The sequence below is a fragment of the Hyla sarda genome, chromosome 9 (assembly GCF_029499605.1).
Source record: "Hyla sarda isolate aHylSar1 chromosome 9, aHylSar1.hap1, whole genome shotgun sequence".
Taxonomy (NCBI): Eukaryota; Metazoa; Chordata; class Amphibia; order Anura; family Hylidae; genus Hyla; species Hyla sarda.
In genome coordinates, this window is record NC_079197.1 from 100,615,778 (window position 1) to 100,639,003 (window position 23,226).

At 43.8% G+C, this 23,226-nt stretch overlaps 1 protein-coding gene across 1 annotated transcript; it reads right to left on the reverse strand.

The window, feature by feature from the left end:
* Positions 1 to 13,709: 13,709 nt before the first annotated feature.
* Positions 13,710 to 23,113, reverse strand: NXT2 (nuclear transport factor 2 like export factor 2). The gene is made up of 4 exons (XM_056538854.1): positions 22,962 to 23,113; positions 19,687 to 19,773; positions 15,856 to 16,000; positions 13,710 to 14,509 (listed from the first exon to the last, which is right to left on the reverse strand). Exons 1-4 carry the CDS (start codon positions 22,971 to 22,973, stop codon positions 14,328 to 14,330), a joined length of 426 nt encoding a protein of 141 aa, XP_056394829.1. The 5' UTR covers positions 22,974 to 23,113; the 3' UTR covers positions 13,710 to 14,327.
* Positions 23,114 to 23,226: the final 113 nt, after the last annotated feature.

The following is a 23,226-nucleotide window of genomic DNA, read 5'->3' on the forward strand; positions in this document are numbered from 1 at the left end:
ATGCGGAAAACATGGGTATGGTACAAAAAAGTTGCGGTCTACTTGGTACAGGTTGCCATGTACAACGCTTTTGTACTATCCCAGTATGCTGGCAACACAGGGACATTCCTCCAGTACCAAGAAGAAGTCCTAAGGTTCCTGATCTTTGCTGACCGGGAAAGAGCAGGCCGGACTTCCCAAGGGTCTGGAGTTATAGGCGCCAGGATCGTCCCAGGCCAACACTTTCCAGGTGAGATCCCCCCCAGTGGAAAGAAGGGATGATCCCAGAAAAAATGAAGAGTGTGTTACAGGAAGGGGATGCGGAAGGACACCAGGTACCAATGTGATACTTGCCCAGGTAATCCGGGCCTCTGCATAGCCTGCTTCAGGGAGTATCACACTTCCAAGGAGCACTAAATTTTCCCTTTTCATTAGAATTTTCCATAATTTGACCAATGTACCAAGTCCAGAGTACATTCCAAAATATAACCCCCATAAATCACTAAATTGCCCAAAAAAACCTGAAAAAAAATACCTGATAAGACCTCTGGGGGTGTTTTTAAAAAAAATGGGTCATAGGTCACTATCATCGGGGACTTTTTTTTATGTTGCCTCAAATGCGCAGCGCTCTCTCTCCACCTGAGCGGGGTGCGCATTTGAGGCAACAGGTTAGGGACGGCCACACACATCACATTCCCAGAATGATGACTCAGAGCATAGGGTTTGGGGCGGGCATATTTTTTTTTAGTTTTGGCTATGCTCTGGGTCATCATTCTTGGAACATATCCTGTTTTATTATGTTTTATAATTTTCTGCCCCACTGTACCCCATATTACGGGCCTCTGTACCCCACCTGTCTACCCCAGTTACGGCCCGTTGTCCCCCATAGTGTTCCCATATTTTAGGGCTCAGTGCTCCCCCCCATTAACACTCCTTGAGGGGGGTCCCACATCCTGGCTGTAATGAAAAGCTCAAGGCCCCTGACTGACCTCCCACTCCAAGACCTGGTGTGCACCCGCGGAGCCAAAATCATCCAAAAATAAGGTATGTCCTTACTCCAAAGAAATGTATTTACAAATTTTGAGGGGTCTTTTCTGCTGTTAACCCTTGTAAAAATGTGAAATTTGGGGGAAAACCCACATTTTAGTGAAAAAAAATATATTTTTTTTACCTATGCAAAAGTCGTGAAACCCCTTTGGGGTATTAAGGCTTACTTTACCCCTTGTTACGTTCCTCAAGGGGTCTAGTTTCCAAAATGGTATGCCATGTGGGGGCTTTTTTGCTGTCCTGGCACCATAGGGGCTTCCTAAATGCGACATGTCCCCCCCATTTCAGCAAAGTTTGCAAATGTGACTCCTTCTCTTCTGAGCATTGTGGCGCTCCTGCAGTGCACATGATGTCCACTTATGGGGTACTGCCATACTCAGAAGAGATGGGGTTACAAATTTGGGGGGTATTTTCTGCTATTAACCCTTGCAAACATGTGAAATTTGGGGGTAAACACACATTTTAGTAAAAATTATTATTTTTTTTTTACATATGCAAAAGTCGTGAAACCCCTGTGGGGTATTAAGGCTCACTTTATTCCTTGTTACGTTCCTCAAGGGGTTTAGTTTCCAAAATGGTATGCCATGTGTTTTTTTTGCTGTCCTGGCACCATAGTGGCTTCCTAGATGCGACATGCCCCCCGAGCAAAATTTGCTCTCAAAAAGCCAAATAGGACTCCTTCTCTTCTGAGCATTGTAGTTCGCCCGTAGTGTGCATCAGGTCAACTCATGGGGTACCTCCATACTCAGAAGAGATGAGGTTACAAATTTTGGGGGGTATCTTCTGCTATTAACCCTTGCAAAAATGTGAAATTTGGGGGGAAATACACATTTTAGTGAAATTTTTTTTCTTTTCTTTTAACATAGGCAAAAGTCGTGAAACACCTGTGGGGTATTAAGGCTCACTATATTCCTTGTTACGTTCCCCAAGGGGTCTAGTTTCCAAAATGGTATGGCTTGTGTTTTTTTTTGCTGTTCTGGCACCATAGGGGCTTCCTAAATGCAACATGCCCCCCAAAAACCATTTCAGAAAAACGTACTCTCCAAAATCCCCTTGTAGCTCCTTCGCTTCTGAGCCCTCTACTGCGCCCACCGAACACTTTACATAGACATATGAGGTATGTGCTTACTCGAGAGAAAGTGGGCTACAAATATAAGCATACATTTTCTCCTTTTACCCCTTGTAAAAATTTAAAAATTGGGTCTACAAGAACATGCAAGTGTAAAAAATGAAGATTGTGAATTTTCTCCTTCACTTTGCTGCTATTCCTGTGAAACACCTAAAGGGTTAAAACACTAACTGAATGTCATTTTGAATACTTTGGGGGGAAGGGGGTGCAGATTTTATAATGGGGTCATTTGTGGGGTATTTCTAAGATGAAGACCCTTCAAATCCACTTCAAACCTGAACTGGTCCCTGAAAAATAGTGAGTTTGAAAATTTTGTGAAAAATTTTAAAATTGCTGCTGAACTTTGAAGCCCTCTGGTGACTTCCAAAAGTAAAAACACGTCAATTTTATGATGCAAACATAAAGTAGACATATTGTATATGTGAATTAAAAAAAAATTATTTGGAATATCCATTTTCCTTACAAGCAGAGAGCTTCAAAGTTAGAAAAATGCAAAATGTTAAAATTTTGCATCAAATTTTGGGATTTTTCACCAAGAAAGGATGCAAATTACCACCAAATTTTACCACTATGTTAAAGTAGAATATGTCACGAAAAAACTATCTCGGAATCAGAATGATAACTAAAAGCATTCCAGAGTTATTAATGTTTAAAGTGACAGTGGTCAGAATTGCAAAAAATGGCCGGGTCCTAAGGTGTAAAATGGCTGGGTCCTTAAGGGGTTAAGGGGACAAAATAACTTACTAATAGATCATTGATTTATATCTGACATTTTGTCATTGATATTCTTTATATAATTTCATTTATATTATGGTCTGTTTATTACTCTTTAATGTTAATCAATTTTAACCAATAAATGTACATATAATTTTTATAATAACTGCGTTATTATATTGCAAAAGTTACTTCCACCACTACTTCAAATAACTCATATCTGGGAAAATAGTCGGGTCCAGATATGGTGAATTGCATTGTTTGTATATTTTTGGCAATTCATAACAGTCATAATATTTTTCATATTTTTGTTGACCATAAATGTGTAATTAACCCCAATATTGATGGAGGAACTGCTGAGATTGTAGTTTGAGCTAGAGTACTTTTGCAATATTAATAACTTTTCACTATTGTAAAACTCACACTGTGTAATTCCATTACTAGACATTGTATTGTTAGTTTGGTAGAGTGTGGCCATAGTCATTGCAGTAGGTTATAATAAAGTGCCTTAAAGGGGTTCTCCAGGGCTTAGACATCTTATCCCCTATCCAAAGGATAGGGGATAAGATGCCTGATCGCGGGAGTCCCGCCGCTGGGGACCCCCGGATCTTGCACGCAGCACTCCGTTTGTAATCAGTCCCCGGAGCGTGTTCGCTCCGGGTCTGATTACCGATGACCACAGGGCCGGCGGCGTGTGACGTCACGCCTTCGCCCCGTGTGACATCATGCTCCGCCCCTCAATGCAAGCCTACGGGAGGGGGCGTGATATGTCACACCCCCTCCCATAGGCTTGCATTGAGGGGCGGAGCTTGTCGTCACACGCTGCCGGCCCTGTGGTCTTCAGTAATCAGACCCGGAGCGGACACGCTCCGGGGACTGACTGCAAATGGGGTGCCGAGTGCAAGATCACAAGAGTCCCCAGCGGCAGGACTCCCGCGATCAGGCATCTTATCCCCTATCCTATGGATAGGGGATAAGATGTCTAAGCACCAGAGAACCCCTTTAAGGAGTACGCCACCTAGTGGTTGGCAATGTTATATTTACTGGCATTGAAAGCAAGTCAGACCAAAGATTCTATTGGAATCTTAAAAGCCCCATATGGGTGGGGTCCATATAGGCAGAGTCACTGTGTATCTGGTATTGTAAAGGTTAAACCCTCCAGAGCCACATGGGAAAGTTGCAGATACGTGTTAATACACATTTGCAACCAGTGCATGACAAGTAAATCAACTGCAGGAAGTTGTTTTGTCTATGTTAAACACAATTCATGTGTTTTATCGCCCAAAATAGATTGTAAATTGTCCCAAGATAGGGAACAGGTGTAGGTTTCATTAGCCTCGGCGATTGGGTCCTGATTCTGGTTCGTAGTCTGACCAAGAATCTTCCTATTTCTTCCTAGCCAATCAGCTCCATAAGTGGAGAGAATACCTAATAGTTACCCTTATTTGTAATCGACTCAGATCGCAAATAGTTGATTGTAATTGAAGTCTCAGGGAACAAGGCGTGGCAGGGCAAATAGAGGACCCCATATTCTGACCCCATATTTTTGATGAAAGAATCTATAAGTGAACAATAATTTAACAGGTTAGTAATGCTAATATAACCTTGTTTTCTTCTTTTAAGTGTTTCCGATTCTAAGTTGCATAAATGCAAGACAAATAAACTGGCTACAGGAGGCTGTATTGTCTGTGTAGAATAATCTTTTAAATCACCTAGAATTTATATAGTTGTCCCAATATGTAAAAAATTACATAGGTAACAAATACAGGTTTTACAAGCCTTCTGGTTCTGGTCCAAATGTTGACTCATGTCAATGTTCCTATAATTTAAGCCCAATACCTCCTATAGTTGAGAATTTACCCCCATTAGTGTAATGGATTCCAGTCACTAACTTGACTGAAAATGAATCCCAGATTAAAGGGGAATGTGAGTAGTATGACTCAGGGCCTGGTAGGATAATAGAGAAACTTTGTAAGTAAAGTTTGACCTGATAGGTAGAATGTGCAAGTGCAAGGGAATTAAACATGCTAATTGCTATGTATGCTAACCATGTTTTGTTGCTAACAATTTATTGCAGGATTCTATATGTACAATCTGCACTTGTCGCAAATATGTTTTAACCCCCAAGGGGGGAGAATTGTGTTCTTCATAACTCTGATTAATCTTTCCATGTCTATTCACCTGTTATGAATTTCTTCCAGTATACCTGGACAGCAGAACGCTGCAAGCTAAGCATGTTCTGTATAGTAAGTGATAAAATGATGTTCTTAACACTTACCAGCCCCCTATAATTTAGAAGGAGGGGAGGGGGGATAAAAAAAATGCATTGCTGTATTGGAATATTCAGGTTAATTTAACCCTAAGTGCCATAAAATCTCCTATGATAGGGGAGGGGCGAGAGTAGTTTGCAGAAAGTAAATAGTAAACTGTTTTATTTTGTTTTCATTTGCAAAGGCCGTAAGCCCCCATAACTTTGCCCACCTTAGTCCTCAGTCCTAGGTGCATGTCACCTTCTCTGCAAAAGGTCAAGCCTCATGGGAGGGGGAGATTCTCTCCACTCCATTGTATGGAAATTCTTAATTCCCGAGGTGAATTAAAAGAGGAAAGAAAAAGTTCTTTCAATATAGCTGAGACAGGAGTGTCCAGCGAAACAAATTGCTTAATTAATTTGATTGATAATAATAGCAAGTTAACCCCTTAACGACGCAGGACGTATATTTACGTCCTGCGCCGGCTCCCGCGATATGAAGCGGGATCGCGCCGCGATCCTGCATCATATCGCTTCGGTCCCGGCGCTCATCAACGGCCGGGACCCGTGGCTAATACCACACATCGCCAATTGCGGCGATGTGCGGTATTAACCCTTTAGAAGCGGCGGTCAAAGCTGACCGCAGCTTCTAAGGTGAAACTGAAAGTATCCCTGCTGCTCAGTCGGGCTGTTCGGGACCGCCGCAGTGAAATCGCGGCGTCCCGAACAGCTGATCGGACACCGGGAGGGCCCTTACCTGCCTCCTCGGTGTCCAATCGACGAATGACTGCTCCGTGCCTGAGCCGTTAATACACGCCGTTAATACACGCCAGTGATCAGCATAGGAGATCAGTGTGTGCAGTTAATACACGCCAGTGATCAGCATAGGAGATCAGTGTGTGCAGTGTTATAGGTCCCTATGGGACCTATAACACTGCAAAAAAAAATGTAAAAAAAAGTGTTAATAAAGGTCATTTAACCCCTTCCCTAATAAAAGTTTGAATCACCCCCCTTTTCCCATAAAAAAAATAAAACAGTGTAAAAAAATAAAATAAATAAACATATGTGGTATCGCCGCGTGCGTAAATGTCCAAACTATAAAAATATATCATTAATTAAACCGCACGGTCAATGGCGTACGCGCAAAAAAAATTCCAAAGTCCAAAAAAGCGTATTTTGGTCATTTTTTATACCATTAAAAAAATGAATAAAAAGTGATCAAAAAGTCCGATCAAAACAAAAATCATACCGATAAAAACTTCAGATCACGGCGCAAAAAATGAGTCCTCATACCGCCCTGTACGTGGAAAAATAAAAAAGTTATAGGGGTCAGAAGATTACATTTTTAAACGTATAAATTTTCCTGCATGTAGTTATGATTTTTTCCAGAAGTGCGACAAAATCAAACCTATATAAGTAGGGTATCATTTTAACCGTATGGACCTACAGAATAATGATAAGGTGTACTTTTTACCGAAATATGCACTGCGTAGAAACGGAAGCCCCCAAAAGTTACAAAATGGCGTTTTTTTTTCCGATTTTGTCGCACAATGATTTTTTTTTTTCGTTTCGCCGTGCATTTTGGGGTAAAATGACTGTCACTGCAAAGTAGAATTGGCGACACAAAAAATAAGCCATAATATGGATTTTTAGGTGGAACATTGAAAGGGTTATGATTTTTAAAAGGTAAGGAGGAAAAAACGAAAGTGCAAAAACGGAAAAACCCTGAGTCCTTAAGGGGTTAAATAATGATAATTATTTTATTGATAATTGATTACTAACAAAATTTTTCCACGGGATCATTAATTTGATGTTTGTGTAGAGTGTTGTTTATTTTAGGGTTAAAGACAGCGAAGCAAAGTAGCTGTGCCTTGTGCCATGGATAATTCAGATGTTTCCATAAGATGCCAAGAGCTGGAATTGAAATCACAACATCCAAAAATTGCAGATGGAAACACATTATATATACCATATGATTGGTAGAGAGCAAAGAACGAGAAAAGAGTCCGCACTCACCAAACCAGGGCTTTATTCAGGTCTTGAAGACATGAAGTAGGCAACAGGCGGGGGAGCTGTGGTGGAGGACGGGGGAGACCAGACCAAGCTGTTTCGTGCGACTAACGCACTTCCTCTAGCCGGGATGATGGTAGTGACATCGATATGATTGGTAGTGGTATCGCATAACTGAAAAAAAACTGAACTGTTATATTAACCCATATGTGTCTGACATGTTGTCTTTTGTGTCTCTGGTGTGACTAACTTGTTAGTCACGGTGTCCCAATGAACACTGTATTACTCTGTTTAGAGGTTGTGTCAAATGTTGGATTATTATCCTAAATAGACGTAAAGCCTAGGACAGTATTAGCCTAGCAGAGGATGAATAGTAATATCTATTCTTGATTACCCTGTAGTTTATTTTCCCTTTGTAGTAACAAAAAAAAAAAAAATTAAAATAAAAATTATCCTCAATTTAGTTGCTAGCTAAAGTATGGCATAAGTCAAAGGTCTAAAGTAGGCAGGTATATGTGTGCTATAGTCCCTTTTGCGTTTTTCTCATACTGTGTGTTAATTTTTCTTAAACCTAGGTGATTGCCCAAGATGAGATCTCGTGTTGATGGAAGAACAGAGGGCGGAATCCTAAACGTCTTTTTAACTGGAAAAGAGAGAGCCTGGGAAGAGATAACCAAGACACAAGAGACATACAGTCATACAGGTCTATGGTGACCCAGAAAATAAGGGGGATTGGGGTTGTCCAAGACACCCACGATCCTCCTGAAGGGATAGGAGTGAGGTGGCAGGGGTGCCACCCCTCCTATTGGTCATCTAGAAGCGACAACCAATAACAGATCGGGATTGGGCAGAACGGGGAAACCAAGGAGGATAGGCGCCGAAGTCCACTCACCCATTGGCGGCAGGCGGTGGCAGAAGAGGAAGACGATGCGGCTCCCTGGATCCTTAAGAAGCTGGTAAGTTTCCTAGCAACAACTGGAGGGCTACAGTTTGAGACCACTATACAATGGTCTTTAAACTGTAGCCCTCCAGATGTTGCAAAACTACAACTCCCAGCATGCCCAGACAGCTTTTGCTGTGTGGACATGCTGGGAATTGCAGTTATGCAACAGCTGGAGGGTCACAGTTTGGAGATCACTGTGCAGTGGTCTCTAAACTGTAGCCCTCCAGATGTTGCAAAACTGCAAATCCCAGCATGCCCAAACAGCTGTCTCAGCATGCTGGGAGTTGTAGTTGCGTACCTCCAGCTGTTGCATAACTAAATCTCCCAGCATGCCCTTCGGCGATCAGTACATGCTGGGAGTTGTAGTTTTGCAGCAGCTGGAGGCAGACTGGTTGGAAAATACTGAGTTAGGTAACAGAACCTAACTGAAGGTTTTCCAACCAGTGTGCCTCCAGCTTTTGCAAAAATACATCTCCTAGCATTCACGGTCTGTCAATACATGCTGGGAGTTGTAGTTTTGAAACAGCTGGAGGTTTGCCCCCCACCCATGTGAATGTACAGGGTACATTCACATGGGCAGGTTTACAGTAAGTTTCCTGCTTCAAGTATGAGCTGCGTAAAATTTTTCGCTGCAGCGCAAACTCCGCCCGTGTGAATGTACCCTACAAACACTACGCTAACACAATAAATTAGTAAAACACTGCCCCCACCCCAATAAAAAAACGTATTGTACGGCAGTGTTTCCAAAACGGAGCCTCTAGCTATTGCAAAACAACAATTCCCAGCATTTCCGGACAGCCACTGACTGTCCAGGCATGCTGGGAGTTTAGCAACAGCTGGAGGCACCGTTTGGGAATCACTGGTGTAGAACACCCCTATGTCCACCCTCAAATGCGCATGGCGCTCTCTCACTTCGGAGCCCTGCCGTATTTCAAGGAAACAGTTTAGGGCCACATATGGGGTTTTTCCGTACTCGGGAGAAATTTCACTACAAATTTTGGGGGTCTTTTTCTCCTTTTACCCCTTATGAAAAGGAAAAGTTGGGGGCTACACCAGCCTGTTAGTGTAAAAAAAATGTTTTACCCTAAACATGCTGGTGTTTCCCCATACTTTTCATTTTCACAAGTGGTAAAAGTAAAAAAGACCCCCAATATTTGTAACACAATTTCTCCTGAGTACAGAAATACCCCATATGTTGGCGTAAAATGCTCTGCGGGCGCACAGCAAGGCTCAGGAATGAGAGCGCACTATGTACATTTGAGGCCTACATTGGTGATTTGCACGGGTGGCCGATTTTCCTTTTAACGCTTGTGAAAATAAAAAGTATGGGGCAACACCAGTATGTTAGTGTAAAATTTTTTACACTAACAAGCTGGTATAGCCCCCAGCTTTTCCTAGTCATAAGGGGTAAAAAGGAGAAAAAGCATCCCAAAACTTGTAGTGCAATTTCTCCCGAGAAGTGAGAGAGCGCCATGCGCATTTGAGGACTAAATTAGGGATTGCATAGGGGTGGACATAGGGGTATTCTACACCAGTGATTCCCAAACAGGGTGCCTCCAGCTGTTGATAAACTCCCAGCATGCCTGGACAGTCAGTGGCTGTCCGGAAATGCTGGGAGTTGTTGTTTTGCAACAGCTGGAGGCTCCATTTTGGAAACACTGCCGTACAATACGTTTTACATTTTTATTGGGGGGGGGGGGGGGGGGGGGGGGTACAGTGTAAGGGGGTGTATATGTTGTGTTTTACTCTTTATTAAGTGGTAGTGTAGTGAGGTGTTTTTAGGGTACATTCACACTGGTGGGTTACGGTGAGTTTCCCGCTAGGTGTTTGCACTGCGTTGAAAAGTTTGCAGCAGCTCAAACTTCAAGCAGGAAACTTCGAAACAATGTAAACCTGCCAGTGTGAATGTACCCTGTAAACCTTCAGTTAGTTTCTGTTACCCAACTCAGTATTTTCCAACCAGTGTGTCTCCAGCTGTTGCAAAACTACATCTCCCAGCATGCCCTTCGGTGATCAGTACATGCTGGGAGTTGTAGTTGTGCAACAGCTGGATGTGTGCAACTACAAATCCCAGCATGCTGAGACAGCTGTTTGGGCATGCTGGGATTTGCAGTTTTGCAACATCTGGAGGGCTACAGTTTAGAGTCCACAGTGACACTCCAAACTGTGGCCCTCCAGATGTTGCAAAACTACAACGCAAAAAAATACCCACATGTGACCCCATTTTGGAAACTACACCCCTCATGGAACATAAGGGGTACAGTGATCCTTAACACCCCACAGGTGTTCGACAAATTTTCGTTAAAGTTGGATGGGGAGAAAAAAAATAAGTCACTAAAATGCTGGTTACCCTAAATTTTATAGGAGCGTCATTGGGCTTTTGAAGAGAAAATTTGTCCGGAATTGAAGGCCACGTGTGTTTACAAAGCCCCCATAGTGCCAGAGCAATGGACCCCCCCCACCACATGTGACCCCATTTTGGAAACTACACCCCTCATGTAATAAGGGGTACAGTGAGCATTTACACCAAACAGGTGTCTGACGGATTTTTGGAACAGTGGTCTGTGAAAATGAAAAATTAAATTTTTTATTTGCTCAGCCCACTGTTCCAAAGATCAGTCAAACGCCAATGGGGTGTAAATACTCACTGTACCCCTTATTAAATTCTGTGAGGGGTATAGTTTCCAAAATGGGGTCACATGTGGGGGGGGGGGGGGGTCCACTGTTCGACTCCTTCTATTCTGAGCATAGTAGTTCGCCCGAAGAGAATTTTACGTCCTAACATGGGGTATTTCCATACTCAGAAGAGATGGGGTTACAAGTTTTGGTGGGCATTTTCTCCCATTACCCTTTGTAAAAATGGTAAATTTGGGGTAAAAAACACTGCACTTTAGTGAAAACTTTTTTTTTTCATTTACACATCCGACTGACGAAAAGTTGTCAAACGTGGGGTGTTAAGATTCACTGGACCCCTTGTTACGTGCCTTGAGGCGGGCAGTTTCCAAAATTGTATGCCATGTGGGGGTTTTTCTGCTGTTCTGGCACCATTGAGGCTTCCTAAATGTGACATGCCCCTCAAAAACCATTTCAGCAAAATTCACTCTCCAAAATCCCATTGTTGCTCCTTCCCTTCTGAGCCCTCTACTGCGCCCGCTGAACACTTGACATACACATATGAGGTATTTCCTTACTCGAGAGAAATTGGGTTAAAAATTTTGAGGGATTTTTCTCCTTTTACCTCTTGCAAAAATTCAAAAACTGGGTCTACAAGAACATGAGTGTGTAAAAAATTAAGAATTTGAATTTTCTCCTTCACTTTGCTATTTCTGTTAAACACCTAAAGGGTTAACATACACACTGAATGTCATTTTGAATACTTTGAGGGGTGCAGTTTTTATAATGGGGTCATTTGTGGAGTATTTCTAATAAGAAAGCCCTTCAAATCCACTTCAAACCTGAACTGGTCCATGAAAAATTCTGATTGAGAATTTTGTGAAAAATTGGAAAATTGCTGCAGAACTTTGAAGCCCTCTGATGTATTCCAAAAGTAAAAACACGGCAGCTTTATGATGCAAACATAAAGTAGACATATTGTATTTGTGAATCAAAATATAATTTATTTGGAATGTCCATTTTCCTTACAAGCAGAGAGCTTCAAAGTTAGAAAATGATCCAAGTATCGACAAAATTTTACCACTCACAAAGTAGAATATGTCATGAAAAACCAATCTCGGAATCAGAATGAAAGGTAAAAGCATCCCAGAGTTATTAATGTTTAAAGTGACAGTGGTCAGATGTGCAAAAAACGCTCTGGTCCTACAGTGAAAATTGGCCTGGTCCTTAAGGGATTAAACTTGACAGCCTTCCTAAGTACTGTTGCTAACCATGTCCATCCCTATGACCACAATGTACCCATCTTGTGATGGCTACTTCCAGCAGGATAATACACCATATTACAAAGATTGCAACATAAAATGATTTCTTTAAAGGGTTACTCCGCTACCCAGCATCCAGAACATTGAGTTCCGAACACTGTGTGCGAGCTTCCGCGTTCATGCCCGCCCCATCATGTGATGTCACATCCCACCCCCTCAATGCAAGTCTGGGAAGGCGGTGCAATGGCTTCCCATAAAGACTTCCATTGAGGGGGCAGGCCGTGACGTCACGAGGGGGCGGGAGTGGACATGGATGCCTGCACACAGCGTTCGGAACTCAATTTTCCGGACGCTGGGGAGTGGAGTAACCCTTTTACATGACCACGAGTTCCCTGTACTTCAATGGCTCCATTTGGGATGTTGTGGAATGTGAGATTCGTATCATGGATGAGCAGCCAATGAATCTACTACAACTTTGTGATGGCACCATGGGGGAATTTATGAAAACAATCTGATTGGTTGCTAAGGGCAACTGGACAACGCTACCTCTGTACAAGTTTTGATAAATTCCCCCCAATGAACATATAGACCAAAATCTCGGAGGAATGTTTCCAGCACCCTGTAGAAAGGCAATGGCATGTTTATAGCTGGCAGATTTATAGAGCCAAAATCAATAGCAAAAAAGAGTAAGTCATTATCCAACTAACGCTGCTATTAAAAGGAGTTTCCAAGCCCCAAGCTGGCATAAAAAAAAAAAAAAAAAAAAAATTATACTCCTCTGCCACATCATCTATCTCAATAGTAACCTGTCTTAGATGAATAGCATTCTTACTCATCTCTCAACATGCATGTAGACCCCATTTAGCCAATCAGTGACAGAAGCAGGTCAATGTTACGGCTAGTGCTTTCTGAGTGTCCAGACAAAAGTAAGAAGCGCTGCTCAGTTGGGGAATGGGCGCACATAGGGACAGACACAGCAGGGTATTGTGCCAGGCAAACAACCTTTCCTTATGCCAGTCTTGCCCTGGACACCAGGAATTTTGTAAGGTCAGACAATCTCCTTAAAAATAGATATCTATTCTCTTGATCTTCATGTGGGTTATTTTGACAATATTAACATCTACATCTAATATAGTATCCACATAAATTAAGACCAAAACCGAATGACCATGGATGCAGGAGTTTGTCTGGCGCAGAGAGGAACCATCATGAAGCCAAGTAAAATCAATGGATTTATTAAATGCAACGCGTTTCACTGCGCATGCGCAGCTTCATCAGGCATAACAAGAGAAGGCTGGTGACAGATATATATACCTCCAGGAATTAACCATTAAGAGTACTTTTTGAAAGAATTGTTGCATAAAATTACATATCCACATATGAATGTGACAATATCTAAAAAATATAGAGAAATATAGATAAATATAAATAGACAGATGACAATCACAGAAATAAAACAATAATGTAGAAGCACAATGAAATCACATAAACATGTGCTTCTACATTATGTGATTTCATTGTGCTTCTACATTATTGTTTTATTTCTGTGATTGTCGTCTGTCTATTTATATTTATCTATATTTTTTATATATCGTCACATTCATATGTGGATATGTAATTTTATGCAACAATTCTTTCAAAAAGTACTCTTAATGGTTAATTCCTGGAGGTATATATATCTGTCACCAGCCTTCTCTTGTTATGCCTGATGAAGCTGCGCATGCGCAGCGAAACGCATTGCATTTAATAAATCCATTGATTTTACTTGGCTTCCTGATGGTTCCTCTCTGCGCCAGACAAACTCCTGAATCCATGGTCATTCGGTTTTGATTTTACTTTTACCCAGGAGGGCTGCAGTGGACCTTCTTTTACATTTCTTCTGCACTTTACCTTGTTGTGTGTGGGAGCACAACCAACTTTGGTAAGCGGTTTGGGAATTACCGTCCCCCACCCCCACTAACAAGATCTGCTGATCCCGCACATGAGGCGCCTTCCTCCCTCTCTCTAGACATAAATTAAGACGGAAAAGTCACATGTATAGTAGAAATTGTTGGCCCTGTCCAGCATCTTCATTTATAGCTTCCTTTCTAAAGACTTTAGAATTACTACATTAGTAAGGAAATATATTCATTGTTACAAAATTTTAGACAGTCTTGGATTCGTAAAGAAAACAAATATTCACACTATGGACAAACAGTAACAATGGGGAATATAAAAAATACAGTCAAATAATGTTGGGCACATTTAGCCATAAAAGGCTAAACTTTCAGTTTTCAAAGTAGAAAGAAAAAGATCCCCCCCATTTCTGTCTTCTTTCCAGCTGACTATGCCCTCCTCATGAATCAGGTCCAGTTCCGATGCTCCTAGTCGTACTGCATGAATCTATGAGCTGGCACAATCCTGAAAGCGAAAGCAGTCGCTTGCAATCTTCCACACGCTGTTAGTTGGTGTTGTGTGCAGTGTCAGGAGGAAAATCTGATTGAAATAGTGATGTTTATTCCCTTCAAATTTCACAGATCCATGTGCAACCACCAACACAGTCTTCTGCCCTTGAGTGGCCTGTTCTTTAAGAGAAAAATAGGATAGAAAGTATATTTTACTACAGGTTGGACAACACTAGGACTAGCTCTACTTGACCATTGTATATGCCACTCTAATGACAAGCATCACAATAGTGAAAAATATTGGAAAACTAGACACATCAGGAACAAATGGTGTCTTGCGTAGACAACTTTAGCTGACATCCGGCAGAGCAATGATCTGTCTGGTAGATGATTAAGACTGGTCAAGAAAAGTCAGTCTTGGTAGGTGTGGTAAAAGAACAGCATCTTATAGTATAACTGTGTTGAAAGAATGTGCACTTCTTAAAGGGGTTTTCTAGAGAAAAAAAAAATATATACAGACAGACAGACTCCTGTCGCTCATGTTTCAGGACAAAGAGCAGGAAGCACTGAGCAGCAGGGATCATTGGCAGGTCATAGTTCCCATCTTAAAATAAATATCTGGATAACTAATGGTAGTCACTAGAGATGAGTGAAGTTACAGTGATTCGATTCGTCAGGAACTTCTCGACTCGGCGTTTGCTGACTTTAGCCTGCATAAATGAGTTCAGCTTTCAGGTGCTCCGGTGGGCTGGAGACTCTCTCCTAGGACTGTATCCACCTTTTCCAGCCCACCGGAGCACCTAAAAGCTGAACTAATTTATCCAGGGTAAAGTCAGCAACTGCCGAGCCGAGAAGTTCATGACGAATCGAATCACTGTAAATTCGCTCATCTCTAGTAGTCACACATCCAGACAATAATGCACAATTATACAGTAGTGACAACGACAGTAGCATAAGTCGTCACAGTAAACCAATGTTTTCCAAATAGGAAGCCTCCAACAGTTGCAAAACTACAACTTCCAGCATGCCCGTACAGCCTTTGACAATTCAGCAAGCCGGAAGTTGTATTTTGCAACAGCAGGAGGCTCTGTAAACTTCAAGGCTACGTTCACACTACATAATTTCTGAGTGGAATTCTGCTTGGAAATTCTGGTGCAGCAGTTTCCCATTGTTTTCATTGGGATTCTGCTGCACCATTCACACTGCAGAATCTTTGATGCAGAAGCTCCAGATCCACCAGAAAAAAAGCTAATTATTCTGGTGGACACCCATGCAGACTGCACTGCCATCAATGGTGACAATACATGGCTGCATGGTCCTAATGCTGACAGATTTCAGCAGTGCCTGCAGCTGACGGAATCTCTGTCTAGAATATCTGGAGGCTCCATAGTGTAAACATAACTATTACTGGACATAATTGCACCCTCTATTGGGCAAACTATTATATTACACAAAAGTACATCGAGTAACTCAATTCTGATGTGGAAGTTGTTCGATCAGATGATATTCGGTCTCACGATTCTTACCGTGCACTGGCTGACAGTCAAACATATTCACTGAAAATTCGCTTGACGGTAACATTTCAAAAAATTCTATAAGAGCATTCTGTCCAGAAATTGGGTTGCCATTCCAAACCAAAGTCGCAGTATCCATGTACAGTTTTGTGAGTTGCTACAAAAAAGGAAAAAACAAACAAACACATTACTCACTGCGCAAATCTCAGAGACTTCTATATGTATCATAAGATTCATGAACATAAAGACAGGTAATGGAAAGTGCTTTATGTAGTTAAATAAAATTTTTAATATTCCAGCATTGATTGTTACTGAAAGTCCCCCCCCCCCCAATTTATGAAGACTCTACTCATTACTCTCATACTAAACAAATCTGGACTATGGCCTTTTTTAAATTTTATTTTGATTCTTAATTTTTTATTTTTTTTTATTTTTTATAAGTCAACACACAAGTAGCAATAAGAATATATTTTGTTACAGAGTAGAGATGAGTGAAGTTAGTGATTCGATTCGTCAAACTTCTCGGCTCGGCGGTTGCTGACTTTACCCTGCATAAATTTGTTCAGTTTTCAGGTACTCCGGTGGGCTGGAGACTCTCTCCTAGGACTGTATCCACCTTTTCCAGCCCACCGGAGCACCTGAAAGCTGAACTCATTTATGCAGGCTAAAGTCAGCAACGCTGAGCCGAGAAGTTCGTGACGAATCGAATCACTGTAATTTCGCTCATCACTATTAAAGAGCAATGCCTCCACTTGTTTCTTCTATGCCTCCTGCACAGTCCACTCACTTTCAATTTACAGGTAAAAATCCATCTTCAGAGAGGTAAAGATGGCTTATTTGGCTTGTCAGCTCACAAAAATCAGGCTACAGCTGCTGCCCACAGAAGTCATCTGGGGACTGAGCACACATAGCGACAGATACAGCAGGATATTGTGGCAGGTGAACATCCTTTTTTTAGGTCAGTCTCACCCTGGACACTAAAATTTTGTAGGGTCAGACAACCTCCTTAACAGTCTATTCACACATACATTATTCTGTGCAGATTTGATGTGCAGGATTTCAAGCCATTCAGTTTACATTGAAATCTGCAGAATCAAATCCTGCGCATCAAATCTGCGTATGTGTGAATAGACCATAAAAATAGATATCTATACTCTTGATCTTCATGTGGGTTATTTTGACAATACAGTGACCCCCCCCCCGCCCCGACCTACGATGGCCCCGACATACGATAATTTCAACATGCGATGGCCTCTCAGAGGCCATTGCACGTTTAAGGCAGCATCAACATACGATGCTTTTGTAGGTCGGGGCCATCGCATAAACAGCTATCCGCTGCCACCGGATAGCAGTTTACGGTGCCCCGTGTGGTCCGGTGATGATCACTTACCTGTCCTCAGGGCTCCGGCGCATCCTCTTCGGGATCCCCTCCATCGTCAACATGTCGCTGCGCACGCCGTCCCGTCATCCAATAGGAGCAGCGTGCGTAGCGACATGATGGCGGCGACGGAGAGCGAGGATGCCGGGGAAGCAGAGGCCTTCCCGGAGCGTCAGGGACACGGCAACAGCGATGACGGTCCGGAGCGGCGGGGATAGGGGAGTACAACTTCCTATACCAATGGTCTTCAACCTGCGGACCTCCAGATGTTGCAAAACTACAACTCCCAGCATGCCAATGGCTGTCCGGGCATGCTGGGTGTTGTAGTTTTGCAACATCTGGAGGTCTGCAGGTTGTAGACCACTGTCCTATACTTTACATTGCACGGATCCCTCAACATACGATGGTCCGTTTGGAACGGATTACAATCGTATGTTGAGGGACCACTGTATTAACATCTACATCTAATATAGTATCCGCATAAAGTAAGACGGAAAAGTCACATGTATAGTAGAAATTGTTGGCCCTGTCCAGCATCTTCATTTATAGCTTCCTTTCTAAAGACTTTAGAATTACTACATTAGTAAACAAATATATTCATTGTTACAAAATTATAGACAGTCTTTGATTCGTAAAGAAAACAAATATTCACACTATGGACAAACAGTAACAATGGGGAATATAAATAATACAGTCAAATAATGTTGGGCACATTTAGCCATAAAAGGCTAAACTTTCAGTTTTCAAAGTAGAAAGAAAAAGATCCCCCCCATTTCTGTCTTCTTTCCAGCTGACTATGCCCTCCTCATGAATCAGGTCCAGTTCCGATGCTCCTAGTCGTACTGTATGAATCTATGAGCTGGCACAATACTGAAAGCGAAAGCAGTCGCTTGCAATCTTCCACACGCTGTTAGTTGGTGTTGTGTGCAGTGTCAGGAGGAAAATCTGATTGAAATAGTGATGTTTATTCCCTTCAAATTTCACAGATCCATGTGCAACCACCAACACAGTCTTCTGTACTTGAATAGCCTGTTCTTTAAAGGGGTACTCCGGCCCTAAGACATCTTATCCCCTATCCAAAGGATCCCGCCAATGGGGACCCCCGCAATCTCTCATGCAGCACCCACCTGTGTGAGCTGCACGCAGCGCGGAGGCTCTGAGTCTGAAGTCTCACGACCACGGGGCCGGAGTAACATGACATCACGCCCCCTCCCATAGACTTGCATTGAGGGGGCGGGGCATGACATCACACAGGGCGGAGTCATGATGTAACGATACTCTGGCCCGTGGTCGTGAGGCTTCAGACTCTGAGCCTCCAGCGCTGTGTGCAGCCCACAATCAGACATCTTATCCCCTATCCTTTGGATAGGGGATAAGATGTCTTAGGGTCGGAGTACCCCTTTAAGGAGGTTGTTTGAATATACCCATGGACACAACAGCTTATCATTAAATGTCACCTGAAATAACAGCTACGTTTTACATTCGTTTCTGTGATCACGAACATTTCTAGTCCATATTCACATGACAATTGCTGACCTGCTATTCAATCCTATATTGTTCAACTCCCAGATGAGATTCAGTAAAATCATACAGGACCCTATTATGGCCACGTGGAACGGGTGTATAACAAAGTATTTCTACTCTTTACATAAATATATTTCTATAGATAAACAAGTGTTTAGAGTACATCTACTTTTAAAGTGCTGTTAGAGAGGTATTCTCATGTGGGACATTAAGGGTCATTTTACACATACAGTATCCTGCACATATTTGATGTCCAGGATTTATAGCTGCAGACTTGAAGTTGTATTCAATCCTTTAGTTTACACTGAATTCTGCAGCTTCAAATCATGTGAATGAAATATGCACAGGATAGGGTTACACATGCCATATTTTACTGCATATTTTCTGCAGCCGATTTTGCTACCCACTGACTTTAATAGATAGGAAAATATGCAGCAGAAAATACATGACAAAATGTGGCAAAACGGACATCACGCCCCCTCCCATAGGCATGAATGGAGGGGGTGTGGTGTGACGTCACGTCCCCAGTCCCGGAAATCTGGAGGTTTCCGAAACTAGAGACACAGTCCCCACATAGAATGCGGGTGCTGCAGGGAGATTGCGGGGGTCTCAGCAGCAGGCCCCCCACGATCAGACATAGGGGATAAAATGTTTTTGCCCGGAATACCCCTTTAACTGTTTAAACGTCCCAAGCACCTCTGGCAGAGGCAAGCAGGCCAGGACACCCTCACTCTACAGAGAGGGATGGGTCTCAGAGGTGGGACTGGCATCTTGGGACATTTATGGATTATCCTGTGGCTATGCCATAAATGTTCAAGATAAGAATCCACTTTTAACAGTTACATCTGTGCACTAGTTTTGATGTTATAAATAAGTAGCCTTGGTGCCATCTGCTGTGATTTTATTACTATTGCTTTTAGTATTAAATATAGCCAGCTTACCCTTCTCCTCTTGTCGATGGTTTCATAATACAGACTTACAAACTCTTCAGCAGCCCTACATGCAAGGTCCACATCAGTCCGGAAGTCCTAATAGATAGTAACACAAATATATACATGTATATCTGTTATGTTAAATAGAATAAAGCCTATTATATTTACAAGTCATCTAGTACAGTATAAATGGGTTCAGTAAGTCATCTATATAATATTTAATTACCGTATTTTTCGCCGTATAAAAGACGCACTTTTTCTTCCCTGAATACCGGCGAATACCTGCGGCCAGGACCTGCTGCTAATACAGGACATCACCGATCGGGGTGATGCCCTGTATTAACCTTTCAGACGCGGCGATCAAAGCTGACCGCTGCGTCTGAAGCGAAAATAACACAAACCCGGCTGCTCAGTCGGGCTGCTCTGGACCGCCGCGGTGAAATCGCGGCGTCCCGTACAGCTTATCAGACACCGGGAGGGACCTTACCTGCCTCCTTTGTGTCTTCTCCGTGCCGGGACGCCCTGCGCTCTCCTTCGACGTCATTGCGCACGCCGTCATCCAATAGGTGCGGCGTGCGTAGCGGCATGATGACGGCGACGGAGAGCGTGGATCCCGGGGAAGAAGACGTCCGAAGCGTCGGGGACACCACGGGGACGCGGCGACAACGATGGAGTGACATCCAGGGCATCGGTGACGCATCCGGAGCGGCGGGGACACGTGAGTACTACCTCCTATACCAGTGGTCTTCAACCTGCGGACCTCCAGATGTTGCAAAACTACAACTCCCAGCATGCTGGGAGTTGTAGTTTTGCAACATCTGGCGGTCCACAGGTTGAAGACCACTGTTGGGTTCAGAATCTTTATTTTTTTTAGATTTTGCACCCATAAATTGGGTGCGTCTTATACGCCGGTGCGTCCTATAGGGCGAAAAATGATGTGCTAGAGACGTGTGTGTGTGTGTGTGTGTGTGGGGGGGGTTCTAACACAACACTGATGAGTAGGAGAACAAGACTATGGAACTATGTCCATTTGTCTCAGCATGGCCCGCACTATTAGGCTGGGTTCACACCACGTTTTGTTAAATACGGCTCCCGTATACGGCTGGGAGGAGGGGGGGCTTAATCGCGGAGCCCGCACTCAGCCGTATTCGGGAACCGTATTTAATGTATGTCTATATGCCGACTGGAGTGAACCGCAGCCTCCGGTCGGCTTAGTTTTCCCGACCGCAGGCAAAAACGTGGTCGACCACGTTTTTGTCTGAGGTCGAGAAACCGCATACGGCTGAAAACGAAGCCGACCGGAGGCTGCGGTTCACTCCGGTCGGCTTATAGACATACATTAAATACGGTTCCCGAATACGGCTGAGTGCGGGCGCCGCAATTAAGCCCCGCCCCCTCCTCCCAGCCGTATTCGGGAGCCGTATTTAACAAAACGTGGTGTGAACCCAGATAAACAGTCAGCATGGCCCGCACTATTACCCGGGTATAAACAGTCAGCATGGATCACACTATTACCCCGGTATAAACAGCCAGCATGGCCCGCACTATTACCCCGGTATAAACAGCCAGCATGGCCCGCACTATTACCACGGTATAAACAGCCAGCATGGCCCGCACTATTACCCCGGTATAAACAGCCAGCATGGCCCGCACTATTACCCCGGTATAAACAGCCAGCATGGCCCGCACTATTACCCCGGTATAAACAGTCAGCATGGCCCGCACTATTACCCCGGTATAAACAGTCAGCATGGCCCGCACTATTACCCCGGTATAAACAGTCAGCATGGGCCGCACTATTACCCCGGTATAAACAGTCAGCATGGATCGCACTATTACCCGGGTATAAACAGTCAGCATGGATCGCACTATTACCCGGGTATAAACAGTCAGCATGGATCGCACTATTACCCCGGTATAAACAGCCAGCATGGTCCGCACTATTACCCCGGTATAAACAGCCAGCATGGTCCGCACTATTACCCCGGTATAAACAGCCAGCATGGTCCGCACTATTACCCCGGTATAAACAGCCAGCATGGATCGCACTATTACCCCGGTATAAACAGCCAGCATGGCCCGCACTATTACCCCGGTATAAACAGTCAGCATGGCCCGCACTATTACCCCTGTATAAACAGCAGGCATGGCCCGCTCTATTACCACGGTATAAACAGTCAGCACGGCCCGCACTATTACCCCTGTATAAACAGCAGGCATGGCCCGCTCTATTACCACGGTATAAACAGTCAGCACGGCCCGCACTATTACCACGGTATAAACAGCAGGCATGGCCCGCACTATTACCACGGTATAAACAGCAGGCATGGCCCGCACTATTACCCCGGTATAAACAGCCGGCATGGCCCGCACTATTACCCCGGTATAAACAGCCGGCATGGCCCGCACTATTACCCCGGTATAAACAGCCAGCATGGCCCGCACTATTACCCCGGTATAAACAGCCAGCATGGCCCGCACTATTACCCCGGTATAAACAGCCAGCATGGCCCGCACTATTACCCCGGTATAAACAGCCAGCATGGCCCGCACTATTACCCCGGTATAAACAGTCAGCATGGCCCACACTATTACCCCGGTATAAACAGTCAGCATGGCCCACACTATTACCCCGGTATAAACAGTCGGCATGGCCCACACTATTACCCCGGTATAAACAGTCGGCATGGCCCACACTATTACCCCGGTATAAACAGCCAGCATGGCCCGCACTATTACCCCGGTATAAACAGTCGGCATGGCCCACACTATTACCCCGGTATAAACAGTCAGCACGGCCCACACTATTACCCCGGTATAAACAGTCAGCACGGCCCGCACTATTACCCCGGTATAAACAGTCAGCACGGCCCGCACTATTACCCCGGTATAAACAGTCAGGGGCATGGCCCGCACTATTACCCCGGTATAAACAGTCAGGGGCATGGCCCGCACTATTACCCCGGTATAAACAGTCACCATGGCCCGCACTATTACCCCTGTATAAACAGCCGGCATGGCCCTCATTATTGTCCTGTATAAACCCCATAGCAACCAGATTCCAGCTTTCATGATTAAAGGCCTCTGAAAAATATAAGATCTGTATTGTGATAGTGTAGGATACCGGACCGCACACACAGCCCCTGTAGTATCTCCCTAGAACCAGATGGCGGAAACAATAACGCAGATGTCAATCTCCTGCAGCTCGATTACTGTCCGGAATACAACACGTGACACAACATGTCGGACACTTCTATATACCATCATCTCCGCTGTGTACTCACGGTAGAAGCCATGGTCTCCGCTCTCCTCACTACCCGACAATACCGAGACGTCTTTGGGCACCGACTGCTAGTCCACAGCCGCGTCTCCTCAACCACTCACAATTATTCCGGTGCACTGTTAGCGAAGTCCGCCGGAAACCTAGTAAAAACAATTTAGTTCCGCTCTCGTGCGAATCTTTCATTGGCCTCTAGGTGGAGCTAATGGGCTGTGACTAAGACGGTGTGAGGCGCAAAACTGCGCCCTATGCATTTCTGCGGTGGCCCC

What these genes read in the sequence shown, in the direction of transcription:
- NXT2 (XM_056538854.1), bottom strand. An exon ending in CCATCGACAAGAGGAGAAGG is followed by an intron (nt 16,001 to 19,686) that starts GTAAGCTGGCTA and finishes CCTTTTTTGTAG; the next exon opens with CAACTCACAAAACTGTACAT. An exon ending in TGACTGTCAGCCAGTGCACG is followed by an intron (nt 14,510 to 15,855) that starts GTAAGAATCGTG and finishes TTTCTCTTAAAG; the next exon opens with AACAGGCCACTCAAGGGCAG.